Source organism: Crocuta crocuta, unplaced genomic scaffold (genome assembly GCF_008692635.1).
Source record: "Crocuta crocuta isolate KB4526 unplaced genomic scaffold, BGI_CrCroc_1.0 scaffold126, whole genome shotgun sequence".
Classification (NCBI taxonomy): Eukaryota; Metazoa; Chordata; class Mammalia; order Carnivora; family Hyaenidae; genus Crocuta; species Crocuta crocuta.
The window spans coordinates 1,282,790-1,297,106 of NW_027531000.1; the positions used below are offsets into that span (position 1 = coordinate 1,282,790).

Sequence of the window (14,317 nt, forward strand, 5' to 3'; positions counted from 1 at the left end):
GGGGGGGTGGAGAGAGAGAGAGACTGGGAGATAGAGAGAGAGAGAGATGAGGAATAACCTAGAGGGGGAAGACACATGAAAAGAAAGAGGCACGGAGAACAATGGAAACAAGGTGAGCCCGCCCAGTCCCACCGCACCAGCCCCTGCCCTGACCCTGGCAGCACTCTGTCCTGGCTTCCAAGCAGGTTTCTCCTTGTTTGGCTCTCCTGCCAACAGGCCGCGGAGAAGCCAAGCCAGGGCAGGTCTTGCTGCCCACAGACCCTGCTTCCTCTTTCCTGTTGAGAGAGAAGCTGGAAGGGGAAGGGGGAACGTACAGAGAAGAGGGTCAAAAAGAAACCCAGCAGCCTGGAAATGAGGTCACTGGAAAAGAAAAGAGAAACAGGGGAAGCCTTGGGCGAATACTTGCTGTGTGTGGATTCCTTTCATTAATTCTGTTCTTTGAATATTCAAGGTTGGTTTCTTCTTGATTCACCAAGTGGCTGACACCTGCTCCCCACCCCCTTCCTTGCCTCTATTTTTAAACAGTAAACCATCATAGCTGCTTTAAACTCTGACCCGGAATTGGGAGTTCCAAAGACACTGTTTATGTCTGTGTACCCAGTTACAAAGGAAATTGAGCTCTTCCCCACATTTAAATAGTGCTGCTGACATGTTCTAAATATTATTAAATACTGCACTGCCTTTTAATGAGGCTGCAGGACAACAGTTTTAATAACCACCTGTACAGATAACTGATTGACTCACGCTGGTTCAACTTCAAGCACTTCTTAACATCTGCTTGCTTTAAGCTGCTAAGCTAAGTGGTTACCTACCTGACGTATGCCTTAAAAATGGCAATACACAGACAAAGGGGAATGATTATAAAATGAAATCTTGCTCTGCCAATAGAGGATATTATCAAAAGAATAATTATGAAGTTTTAAAAATTCTCCACTTGTGCATGTTTTACCAGACTTCCTGCCAGCAGGTGGAGTGAGAGAGCTATAAAGACAGATGAAGGTTAATTTATCAAAATTTGTTCTTTGCTTTCGAGACCTGGGAGACAAGATCAATGTAGTGGACAGAAATCACAAGGTTTTCATCAAAATGTGGGTCTGTNAAAACAGCATTATTTGGAGGACACCTGGGTGGCTCAGTTGGTTAAGTGTCTGTGTCTTGATTTTGGCTCAGGTCATGATCTCTCAGTTCATGAGACTGAGCTCCGCATCAAGCTCTGTGATAAGCTGGAGCCTGCTTAGGATTCTCTCTCTCCCTGTCCCTGTCCCCTCCCCTGCTCATGCATGCCGTCTCTCTCTCTCTCTCTCATTAATTAATTAATTAATTAAAAAAGTAATACTATAATAGGAATTGTTTTTTTTTTAAAGAATGGAACAGTTAGCACTTATTGTATATACACTAGGCACAATAAATATGTGTTGGATACATGAGTTAAGGCGTTCACAATTATCATATCACTTCAACCTTCATAGCAACCCTAAAAAAAGACATCATTTTTATCCCCATTTTACAGATGAGATGACTGAGGTACTGGGAGGCTGAGGAACTTGTCCAATGTCCCCCAGCAAGTCAAAGGCTAAGCCAAGACTAGAACCCAGTTTTGCGTGACTGCAAGGCCGCGTGACAACCATGCAACTTGGCCTTTTACGTGGTAGGAGGAATCCTAAGGATCCTTTAGGATGAAAGTCTCTTGTTTTTACCAGAGGAAACTGAGGCCCAGAAATGTCAGGTGATTTGCTCAGGTGAAACAACCAGTGAACCATGTATAGGTCTGACTCTCGGTCTGGTGTTCTAAATCAGGGCTATTCTAAGTCAGCTAAGAATAGTTGTTACATTTCTTTCTAAATAGTTGGAAAAATCAGAAGAATAATATTTTGTGATACATGAAAGTTACATGAAATTCAAATTTCCATCTCCATAAATAAAGTTTTCTTGGAACGCAGCCAAAGTGATTCATTTACAGATTGTCAATGGCTGCTTCTGTGACACAAAGGCAGAGCTGAACGGTTGTGACAGAGTCAGTATGGCCCATCAATTCTAAACTACTCCGACCTCCGCTCTAAGTAATCGAATCTTTCCCCCCTCTGCCCCGGGGAGAAAGGAGGTCAGTGGAAAAAAACAAATTCTACAGAGCAGCAGATTCCTCCTAAAACGTTCAGTGCCCTTTTGCCCTTGCTCCTCTTCCATTATTCTCCTTTCAAGTGACAACCAGATAGAAGAGGTCCATTTTCTTGGTGACATGTAAATTTAGATAACTTATCACATCTCTTTTGTCTTGTTATTGTACTGCTAAAAATGGAATAATTCATTGAGAATCGGAGGTAAAAGTCCTGCTGCATCAGCAATCCTTGCTTGTCAGAGATGACGTGCACCCAATATCTAACACCTTGCTCGGCACATTGCTCCCAGCCTACAGAGTCCCCCCTTGGTAGGGTTACAAACAAGAGCTCGAGTACTAATGGCAGCCAACACTTATTGGCCCAGGGACTGTCTAGGTTATTGTAAAACTCATCTGCTCCTTGCAACAACCCCATGAGACCGCCATAGTTTTATTCCTACTTCACAGATGAGGAAATGGAGATTTTAAACCTGGCTGTCACCGAGAAGCTGAGCGACTTTGGGAAGTTACTGTAGTTGGAAGAGTATCTTATAGAAATGCCTTAGATCTCTCACATTTTAGAAAAATTAAAAATGATAAAAGACATCCTGCGGGGCTATATCCTGTGCACACCTATTCTGCTTGGTGATTTCTCCTCCCACGGTAAGAAGAAACTACTTCTGAGGGTGTGAGTGTGACAGTTATTCTTGTGATGCTCTTTGGGAACCACCAATTTAAGTGGCAGGAAGCTGATGGCCAGGGTCTTCTCAACAGTGTTTCCAAGAAGGGTGTGCAAACCAGATTTAGAACAAGTCTAATTTATATTCACTGAGGACTTATGCAAGGTGCTTATACTTTTGCTTTCAATCATGTAAAACCTCAAAAAGGCAACATCTATGTTAACATAAAACAAATGTACGGAATGGAATGAATTCTCTGGCAAGCAAGCATGTCCTACGATTCTGTACCTGCTCAAAACAGGGCTATTCTCATAAAGAATGGGAGTTCTATGCTCCTAAACATCTGGACAGACTTCCTTTCATGCCTTGCTTGAGTCTACCTCATGGCTTTCAATTCATGCATATTCTAACTTAGGCATGATTTCAGGAATTTTCAAAGGTAACTTTGGCAGTGTGGAACTTTTGTCTGAAATCCTGACCCTGGCACTCCCATGCTGCTGAGAAGTGACATCACTGCATCACTGCCCGTGATTCTGTACTTATGTGGGGGAAGGGCCAAGTGGATCTCACTGCTAATCTGTTCCTTGAGAAGGAAGGTTCTCAGAACTTCCTATCACCGTATTTTTCTTGATCTTTAAAAAATCTTTTGGAGCTGAGGATGGAGGAGGCTTTAGACTCAGGTACCATGGGTAGTTTCCAGAATTCTAGGCTTTGCTGCTGGTCTCTTCTCTACACCAGGCTGCAAATTATGTCCCATTGTCTTTGGAATAAAGATTTATCCGGGCACAGCCATGCCCATTCCTATACTGTGTACGCTGTTTCTGAGCTACAAAGGCAGAGGTGAGTTACTGCTACAGGGAATACATGGCCCACAAGGCCTAAAGTTTGCCCATTTATAGGAAAAGTCTGCAGACCTCTGCTCTATACAATTCAAAGTTTTGGCCCCATGGCTGTACAGCATAAGAACCCAGCCTCATCGAGAGCTTTTCTAGCTTGCGGTTCCCTTGCTTCCCACTTCTGATACAGCAGGCAGTTGTATTTCCAGGACAGAAAATTCTACCCACTCTTACTCTCTTTGAATCAACAGTAGCTGATACTTGGTTCAAGTACCCCCACTTTCCTTTCCCACAAACTGCGGAAGACAATGACCACAGAGCTCTTTTCCACTGAGCTGGGATACAGTCTTAGCATCTTTCTTGGCCCAGCACTGCAGGCAGCCACTATCAATAAACAAAAGGCATGAGATGAAAGCTATTTATATGTCCTGCCTGTTCTAAACCATTCTTGTGGAGTCTTTCCTCCTAGATGGCTCTGCCTTAGGACAGCCTCAAGGTGGCACTCTCTCGGAGAGTCTTATTCACAGGACACACCTGTCGCCTGTCAAGTAGGACAAACAGAATCTACCAGTGTGTCCCCTTTCTGAGCAACGTGTTCCCTCTCTTTGGTGGCTGATCAAATGTGACTTTCAAGTGTTATATAAGGAAATTGAGGCATGGAGATATGAACTGACTAAATCCCTCAGAAAACACCCACAAAGCCGAACGTGGTGTCATGATGTGCAGGACTTAGGATGTGTCAGTCCACAGACCTGCCATGCTCTAAAACCCCTCCTGATTACAAGTGTCCCATGGAGACAACAAGTGTCCTTGTTTTTGAAGCAAGGACTACCGCCTAGACTGAGGAGGGCACCTAACCAAACAGCAGCCCGTGGCCAGGCAAAATGAGGAGTAGAGGGGAGGTGTGCTTAGGGAGGTTGGGGGTGGAGGTGGGCAACAGGTCCACCTTGCCTTGCAAGGGAATAGAGATTGAGAACAGGAGAGAAGATGAAAACTCGGTACAGAGCACATGCTAAGAAATGTGCTAAGAGGCCAGGGGATGTTAACAGGCATGGCTTCAGCCCCTGGCCCTGCTGGGCAACCACGTTCCCTTCACCCAAGATCATGCCGTCCCTTGGCCAAGACTCCCTTATACTCTGATGACTCTGGGGGTCGGCAGCAAACCTACAGCTCAAATACCCTGAATGAAAAGTCCTTCCAGCAAGTCGGCTACAGTCAGTGTGTCAACACTGCTTTTTACGATGGGAGTCAAAGGAAGAGTTACTGCCCTCTTTTCTTGGGTCTCATACCCTAGCATAATGGAAGACTCGCAGAATGGACGGCCGCCAAGTGTGTGGACGCAGCTGAAATCTGTAATGCTGCCACTGAACGCTTTCCTCTACTTCACATACTTGAGGCTTCTTTGCCTCTTCAGCAGACTAAAGCATCACATGGCAATTTTACTGTGTCTGTGCTAGGAAGGTACTAGATGTGCATTGCTCTGCCTGTGGCTCCAATGTGTCAGTATTTCAGAGAGCAAGAATAAGGAAGTATCCACAGAAAAGAGCTGCTGGTGCCTCGGTCAAGAAGTAAAAGAAACAAAATATGAAATTTCAGACTTGTAGACATTTATGTTCTCAACAACTATAAACAAAGCCTAGGGAACATTAGAGATTGATAAGAATAAGGAAGGGAATCACAGGGGACTCTTGTTTTGAAAGATATTTGTCAAAAGAGAAGCAAAATGTTTATGTTGCGGAAATAAACCTTTAGGTACAGAAAAATCAAACTGAACGATTTGACTAAGAGAAACAGGATCTGATTTATCAATTATCTAGGCTCATTATATTTATAGCTTAACTTGCAATCATAATGAGCACCTGAGAGAAAAGCATACTCCTCTTCAGGTTATTTGAGCTATAGAAGACGGTTGCAGATTTAAATGCAATAACAAGAAAAAATGAAATTAAAAAAATTCTTTAATGATACTGGCAAGCCTTGGTCTACAACAGTAAAACTACCTGAACAAACCCAAAGCTTAGGCTAAAACATCCTTGCACAGTGGAGATACAAAGCTGTTAACAAATGTCTGTACGTTTTTCTCAACAGTACTGTGGGTTGGGCTCAATTAATCATCTAGGTAACTTTTGTGCCAAGTATATATATTTTTCAGAGACGGAAAAAAAAAAAATAAACACCTCAGATTATTTGTTCTTTATGCCAGAAACAACTGTGTTAAAAAACTAAACTCCACCATCAAAATATGATTGCTCAATTTACCAAGGAGTCTTTTAAATAAAAATAATCTGTGTCTCAGCTGGTGAGTTGTGTTGTGAGAAAGCAAGTAAATACATGTAATTATGAAGTTACCATTTTCAAAAGGGGGAGTAATCCTTTCCTTATCTGCTGGTAGAACAGCTTGTACTTATCATACAGCTGAGAACAAAGATTCATCCTCAAAATCTCACTAAATCAAGGCTGATTTGATTGATTAAAACTTTCCTCATCAAGCTATTTCTAATACACTGTGTGTGGCAATGGAATCTTGAAAATGTGGGTCACAAATCAGTGAGAATAATGGAAAGGATCTTGGATCTTCCAAATGGGCACATAACAATCAAGAGGGACTACCTTCTTTATTTATAGGAAGTAGACACTTCTAACAAAATCTGTCATTGGCTTTTGAAATGCCTGTTATCTTGGTCATTAAAAGTGTGACATTTATTTAGACTATTATAGCCATGTATCAGAGTATCTCAAACTTAGCAAGTTAACAAATGTTAGCAATAATAATTATTTACTACTGCAATTCAGACTCCGGTAAAATTTTTCTACCACACTTAGTTTTTATGGGTCGCTAAGATTTATTTATCACAGATGCTGGCATGATGGACATCTTTTCCCATCTCCCTTTTACTAGCAATATGATGGTGTGCATTCTAGGAATGCACACCAATTTGAACATTAACATGAATAAATACAATTGAAAAATTCATCAGTTAAAATGAAAGTATAGTGTGTTATCAAGTTAAATAGCAACTACCACTAGAATTATCCACAAAGTTCTTGCCTCTTCATACCACTCTGTGGTCCTACTCCTTCAGGACAGATGATGAAAAGTTGCTTAATTAGAAACAAAGAAGGATCCGTAGTATGCTCTAAGGTTGGGTAAAATATAACTGAATGCACAGAGATTTGTGGGAGGAGCAGAATCTGTATTCCAACCTAGAGGAAACTAATGGAAAATTTATATTAAGCATAAGAGAAATTCCTCAAAAGGTCCCATAGTTAGCAACTGTTTGCCACTGGAAGCACTGAGAACCAGACTTCCTATAATAGGAGATTTTTGGTTTGGGTTGGTTTTTCCTTTTAACTGAACTGTACTGCAGGAGACCAATCTCTAATGGAGCAAGATCTGAGTGGGTTTACTGGGGGACTTCAAAATGGGTTGACTTTCCCATTTTTCTATGACACTTCTTGGATCATTCCCTGTATTCCTCCGTCTCTACCTCAAAAAATAAATGTCCCATCTGACATTACAGGTTCACCTCAACTAAGGATGATTATATCCCTATGTCATATTCTCCCCCGTTCTCTCTAACTAGTTCCCCCTTCTGACTTTCCCAAGTCTGTCAACCATGGCATCATTCATTCTCCAGCCATTAGGTTTAAAATCCAAGGTTCTTTTTTTCCCTTTCATTCCACCCCCCCCTTTTTTTTTCTTTTTATAAAGTAGGCTCCATCCCCAGAATAGAGCCCAGTGTAGAGCTTGAATTCATGCCCCTGAGATCAAGATCTGAGCTGACGTCAAGAGCCAGATACCTAACTGACTAAGCCACCCAGGCACCCCCTCATTTCCATTTCTATCTTTGTTGTTGTCTACTCTACTTTTACCTCTATGTGGCAATTCTGCTTAGGTTTAAGATACTACTTAATGTTGCAGACATTGGTTACTGACATGATTTTCCCACCTTTTTTTTTTTTTTTTTTAGCCATAACATGTTGCTGCAAAGCCATTACTCTCCCCAGGACAGCCTTCTGATCTACCCAGGTCCTAGGTTTCAAGTTTTACCACTATTATGGTCTCAGTACCAAAGGCCAAGTATGGAACAGATCTGATGACTTGCTTCTGATCCTATACCAAATTCCCTCCCCCTTCCTTTCCAGTGATTCAAATCTTACTTATTTCAACTTATGCTCAACTTGGAAAGTCTGCTTTTATAATATTTCTCTGCTAACTCACATCTCTAAATGTGCTATAATTATAGTAGTCAATGTTGAGTAAGCTTAAAAAAGAGAGTATGCCAAAGAAAGTGGGCTGAGCTACACAGGCACTCAGCTTAATGGACACATATTTTACAGAAGTCTACATTTCCTTAACATAAAGAGCACTGGTTTGATTTTTATTTATAGTTATTTTTTATAGGGCCTTTATGGGTAATACCATCACCAATTTTCTGCATTTTGTTGTCTATGAATAGTGCCGAGAGTAGGGTTAAAACAGAATTCTTAATCTTTCTATTATTAATTATGTAAGATGAACACAACTTAGGGACTGGTTTGATCTTGGTGTGGGGCTGCTGATCTCTAAGAAATCACATATGGTAAAATATTACTGTCCTTGGAACAAACCGTGTTGAGTGTGAGAGGCATTTTTCACACAAGAGACTAATTCCTATAAGAAGAAGAAAAGAACACCAGCTAGGAGTCCAGAAATGTCAGAAGCTTTCCTGCTTTTTCTCTCTTGATAAAAGGCCCTCAAGGCTTATTATGGGATACAGGCCATTACAGTGAAGAAGAGTAGTCGCAAAGAAGGTCACCATGGATATTTTTAGCCTATGTAAATTTGGGGGACAGTATCCTTTTTGAGTTTACTTTGAATCATCACATTTAATTCTCCATGATACAGTGGACATTGCAAGGTATCAACCGTTGCAAAGATTCCACTGGCCGTGCTGGTGACTCTCTAGGATGCCTCAAAAGCTACTGCTACTGAGATAGAAGCAGAGTCTCTTAGGGCAAACACCTGTTAATATTTTGTATATATTATCTGTACTGTTGATTTTTCTTTTTTCTTTTTGTTGTATTTCCCCATTTATTTAGTAACTGACATTTTTTTTTTTTACATTTCTATACATCCTAATGTCTCAAGCTCAATGACCTGCACGTAGTATTTATTAAATAATGAATTAAAAAAAAACACAAGCATATATTTTGGAAGCACAGTAACTTAAAAGATGCACATCTGATTGTCTAACAAACAGAAATTTCAAAGCTTCTACCTAGGAGCTCAGAGAGACCTCTGATATAGCCAACAAAGATACTGGGGAGAAAATGCTGTAAGTGGTATTTATGCATATTTTAGCATGTGTATTTTCCAGATACACATGATAAGGATATGTTAAATGATAGGGATCACTTAATATGTCTGGAACAATAAGTGTGGGGTGAAAATAAAAGAGGTGCTCCTCTAAAGGAAGTAAAGTAAAAAGTAAAGTGGGGTAATCTTTTTTTCTATGAATGTACTCATGACTAATAATTATGGGCCTCTGCTGACCACACAGGCAGAGTGAGGATCACTAGAAAGGAATGAGCTCACCATAGTACACACTTATTTCTAGTCATTTCCCCAAGGAACAGACATGAGTCTAATCTGCTTATAGAGACTTGCTCCCCTTTAAAAACACAAGGAGAGCTGACTTTTAGAACCTGAGGGTCAGTGGTCACTTAAATCCTGAAAACACTGTGACAACATTTTAATTAGAATTATATCTACACTGATGAACCCACTAACTTCTTGACCAATTTTCTTTTCATTGCAGCCTTGCCACTAATTTTCCTTTTACTGAAATTATTTCTATAAGGATGAGTTATGTCATATTTACATTTTTAAGAAGATGTAATTCATTCATATGTTTTAATGTCCATATTGACCTCTGCCAACTGGTGCTCCAGCTATTTCCATTTTTATTTGTGATCATATTTCTTTCAAGTCCATATGGTGCAGATATACACTTGTGAGGCACAGAGGCTCAGGGTGAAAGGAGAGTGGCAGAGAGTGAGAGAAAAAAGAAACAGAAAGAAGTAAACAGAAAAAAAACCCCAAAAAACCCCCAAGCTGCAGTTCTTCTGGAATCTTGACCTCAAACGACCTAGATACAGAGCAGGGTCAAAATATCCCCGGACTTTATCTTGAGGGGAAGGAGATCTCTAGGGAATTATGGCACCAGCTCAGAAGTTGGGAAAAATGAGCTGTCTCAAGCATAGTGCTGCAGAAATTTGCCCAGGGGCCAGCTTGATCATTGTAATCTGAATACGTTGGTCATGTGGATGGGCATTCTGCGTAGTTCTCACATTAAAGTCCTGTTTTTGCTTCTCTACTACAGTGGTTTTCAAAGTGTCGTCCCAGAACCTTGGGGAAGTTCCTGATGGAAAACTATGTCTATATTAACAACAATAATAATATCCTGCTGGCATTTGCACTGATTTAGCAAAATGGAAGAGGGTGAAACTACTGGCATGTTACTGTGGAATCAAAGCAGTAGCACCAAGCTATATTAGTCACTGTATTTTCACCACCACAAACTTGTAATAAAAAGTTGCCATTTTCAGGTAAGAATGTCCTTGGCGAACAGTAAAATAATAAGAACTTAATTTATGTCTTGAGAGAGACAGAGATAGGGACAGAGCGAGCACACGAGCAGGGTAAAGGGGCAGAAAGGAGAGAGGGAATCTTAAGCAGGATCCAGGCTTAGCACGGAGCCTGATGTGGGGCTCAATCCCACAAAACTGGAATCATGACCTGAGCTGAAATCAAGAGCTGGATGTTCAACCACCTGAGCCACCCAGGCGTCTCTTTCAAAATATTAATTTTATTAAATCTCAGCCCTTGAGCACAGGTCTCTTGAGTACTCTGTGACCAAATGGCAAACACACAGAGAGCAAGTCTGGGGCATACTGAACTCTGATGGCTCTTCTGCAACAATGTGTTTGTGCAGCTGTCTGAGTGGCAAGCCAAACCACCCTATTTCCCATGGAACATTGGATTTTCTTAGAAGGATGACGGACACACTATGGTCATCCTGACTTCATGATATGGTGGACATTTTCTCAACTATGAGTTAAGTCAGGCTGTTACTTCAAGGAAAACAACTGACCATTGTGTGACTGATAATAAAATTCATGCTTTGAAGTGAAAATTACAATTCTGGAAAAGATACATCTACCACCCTTGACAACATCTCAATATTTAGAGGTCTTTCCAATGAGAACGGTGTGATACAAACAAATGTGAACTTTTTGATACTGTATATTGAAATGTGCCAAACTTGGGAAGAGCTACATAATCCAATATTTTTAATATGAATCAGGGCCTGATATTGCAAATCATACATGTATAAAATGTGCAAGACAGATCAATGGATTTTAATATAAGAGTATGAAAAGTCCATTGAAATAGTGTCAGATTTCACCCAAAACTAATCTTTAAAAAGAAACTACTATCTATTAACTTTAGAGTAGTAACAATGAAGAAAATTCACAAGTATATGAAACGGTTATTAGGAAATGGCTTCCTTTTCCAAACAGATATGTCCATGAGGTCATATTTTCTTCATGCACTTCAACCAAAACAACATATTCCAACAGCTATAACACAGGAGTGAATACTAAGCTAGATGCTAAAGGGATTTGCAAAAATTAAAACACTCCTGCTATTCTCACTAAAATTTTTAAAAGATATTTTTTATAAAATATACAGCATATATATTTATACATAAAATATAGAGTATAAAAATTGTTTAAAAGAAGTGTTCAAAAAGCTCCAAGTTGTTTTACCTCTTACCAAAATAATTTGTAAATTCAATAATTTAATTAGTTAGTTAATTAACTAATACCAACAGTTATAACCCAAAATAAACCTGTGCTCTTTAGGGTCCTTGATTTTAACAAGTAAAGGAATCCTGAGAGGATTCAACAAGCATTGCTCTCCCATGCCGAATAATTCTGGGAGCAGCCTTTTTCAGCCTGTTTTTCCCAAAGTACTCATCTTACGAAAGGATTCATAATAAAATGGCTCCCCCTCGAATGAGTTTGGAAAATCTGGAGAATCATAACATATGCCATTCTTGGAGAGTTGCAGTCCTTACTAACCTGACAGAGACCAGGGGAAGCATTGCTGCAGAGCCTCTGTTTCATCTTATTTAATCCAAGGTTTCTTTACGTTGTCTTAGGAAGTTTGTGAGTACAAACCATGCTGGTTGCCTGGTCTTGGAGAAGGGGTATGGGTGCTGTGGAAACTCACCTTCCAGACGGACCACCAAGGGCACCTTGAGTTCCAACTCCCGACAGGCTTTGGTGATCCCATTGGCAATAATTGCACAGTTGACAATTCCACCAAATATATTGACAAGGATGGCTTCCACCTGAAATAAAAAATAGGAAGGTCTCCATCAAAATGTTGCTAGGTGACATTCTCAACAATAACTGCCTGAATAATAGAGACAATTAGTATAAGACTCCTCATTGTTGTTGTTTTAACACAGAATATAAAATATAAAACAGAAGGCCCACAAAATGTTAAGAAAGTTAAAATTTACTACTGAATTAGTAAATGTCAATACATACCATTACCATATTAACCCATATTTTTCCATTACTCACTTCTCTCAACTCAAAGTGAAATCAATCCCCATCCATTTATTATATACCGTTCTGGTTTTTCTTTTTCTTATGTTGTTGTCTAGAACTGTGTATTGATGAGTGGTGTCATTTAAAATTTCATGCACTTATTTCTTTTCCCTCCATGGTTTTCACTCAAAGTTTTATCTGTCGGGGTACCTTACAGAATATTTCAAAACTAAGGGCCAATTATTTGCTGTTTTGTATTAATAGGTAAAGATTCAAGCTTTTCCATGCCTCCTTACTATGTCTTTGATATGCTAAAGGTATATTCTCAAAAACCAGAGATAGTTTAATTATCTTAGATAACAACTTTTTTGATTAAAAAAAAAAATGAGTCCTAAAAGAATGAGATACAAGTTATCACAAGTAAGAATCCGAGTAAAGTCAAGCCAGTGACTGGAATTTTTCAGAAATGTAAATTTAAACTGATTATGTTAACCTGTTTGTATGTATTCCATATTCAAAGGCATGTAGGAAAAAAAATATCCTGACTTGATAAATAGGTTTAAGAAAATCCTGTATAATTAACTTGAAGAACAAGATAATGAAGAGAATTCATTACCTAGATTAATTGATAACACCCAGAGAAAAAGGCTATTCATCAAGCTGGAGGCATCAGAATTCCAACAATGTCATCACAGTTAAATTAGGGTACACTAAAGCATATACATGTGTGTTGCATGCCACTTTAAAATCCTATTATTTAAATATGCTAAATTTATTACACAAAACATATGAGGAAACACTGCCTGGTATTTGTTCAGCACTTAACAGTTTCAGAAAGTACCCATTATATCAACCTTCACTGAAAATTTTTATTCTTGCCAGAACCCTATTCAGTAAGTACAGTGAACATTAGCCCTCTGTAGTGAGAAAGCCACCCCCCCCACCCCGAAAATTCACATTATGTGCTCCGAGGTTACATGGCTAACAAGTAGCAGTGGTGAGGTTCAAAGTCATCTCTCTAGCTTGCATGCTGATTCTTCATGAATGGATATCCTAGAACCTGAATCTTGCAAGCGGCATACCCAGTCCTGAACATGGTATCCTACCAAAAAATGGGACTAACAGTACTTTGTCTACAAGCTTATTGGAAGGCCTAAATGAGATAATACATGTAAACAGTTTAGTACATGACAGCCAAGTACTTAAAGTATATTTATACATGCATTTATTTTCAACAAAGCATGATGAGAATGGATAGGTTACCTAGATAGCCCATAAGAAATAAGAAAGCCTTGTTTGGTACACAACAGCTATGCTGAATTGGAAAATAATGGAAGCACAAACTTAGTGAAGTTCAGTCAAAAGGTAACGTCTTAAGAATAAAATAAATGAGCAATATTTTTCAAACCAATTAGAGGCTGGGGCCACTCCCCCATCAGAAATCTCCCATTAACATTCACAGCAGGCTGACTGGTAAGCAGAAGCTTGCTTTCTAATGACAGCTATTAAATGCTGTTAGCACTGAGCCTTGGTATAGCAGCAGTTTCCAAATAGCTGTGGGATGGAGAGGAACTTGCCAAAACAATGAAATGAAAAACACTCAAGAGCAATAATGACTCCACGGGGTCCAAGAGAGAAACTTAGTAACTGCTGAGGCTCACTCAGGTCTATGTAGGAAAACCAGGCTTTTCTGGTAAAGCACAGGCTGGCATTTGTAGACTTCTGCCACATTTCAACCTGTACATTCTTTATGGATGAATTTAGAGGTCAACAACTTCTGGGAAAACTTTTCCTCCTTCATTAGGTTAGGGCGAATAGTTGCTGGGTTTCACCCATCATCTTTATAGACTAGTTGCATCTCACACAAACTTATGTGAATTCACCTCAACAGACAGGAGGTGGGCAGCAAGAAGAGAAGATGGTCATGACTTCTTGTCTCAGGGCTGTTCAGGGGGTGCACACCCTGCAGGGAGTGTCGAATGTGAGCTCTGGATCTGGTGGTGCTCATATTTCCGTGAGAGTCTCTCAAATGGCAGCATCTCACAGTGTTTAATGAGCATCTAGTATTATAAACAGATACTCTTTAAAATACGTAAATA

At 39.8% G+C, this 14,317-nt stretch overlaps 1 protein-coding gene across 2 annotated transcripts in view; it reads right to left on the minus strand.

The window, feature by feature from the left end:
* Positions 1 to 14,317, minus strand: part of SUCLG2 (succinate-CoA ligase GDP-forming subunit beta) — a 260,803-nt gene that overhangs the window by 7,599 nt on the left and 238,887 nt on the right. For both annotated transcript variants that reach the window (XM_077770601.1, XM_077770600.1), the window contains one exon: positions 11,893 to 12,013. In XM_077770601.1, coding sequence (XP_077626727.1) covers positions 11,893 to 12,013 — 121 coding nt within the window. The remainder of the gene's footprint in view (positions 1 to 11,892; positions 12,014 to 14,317) is intronic.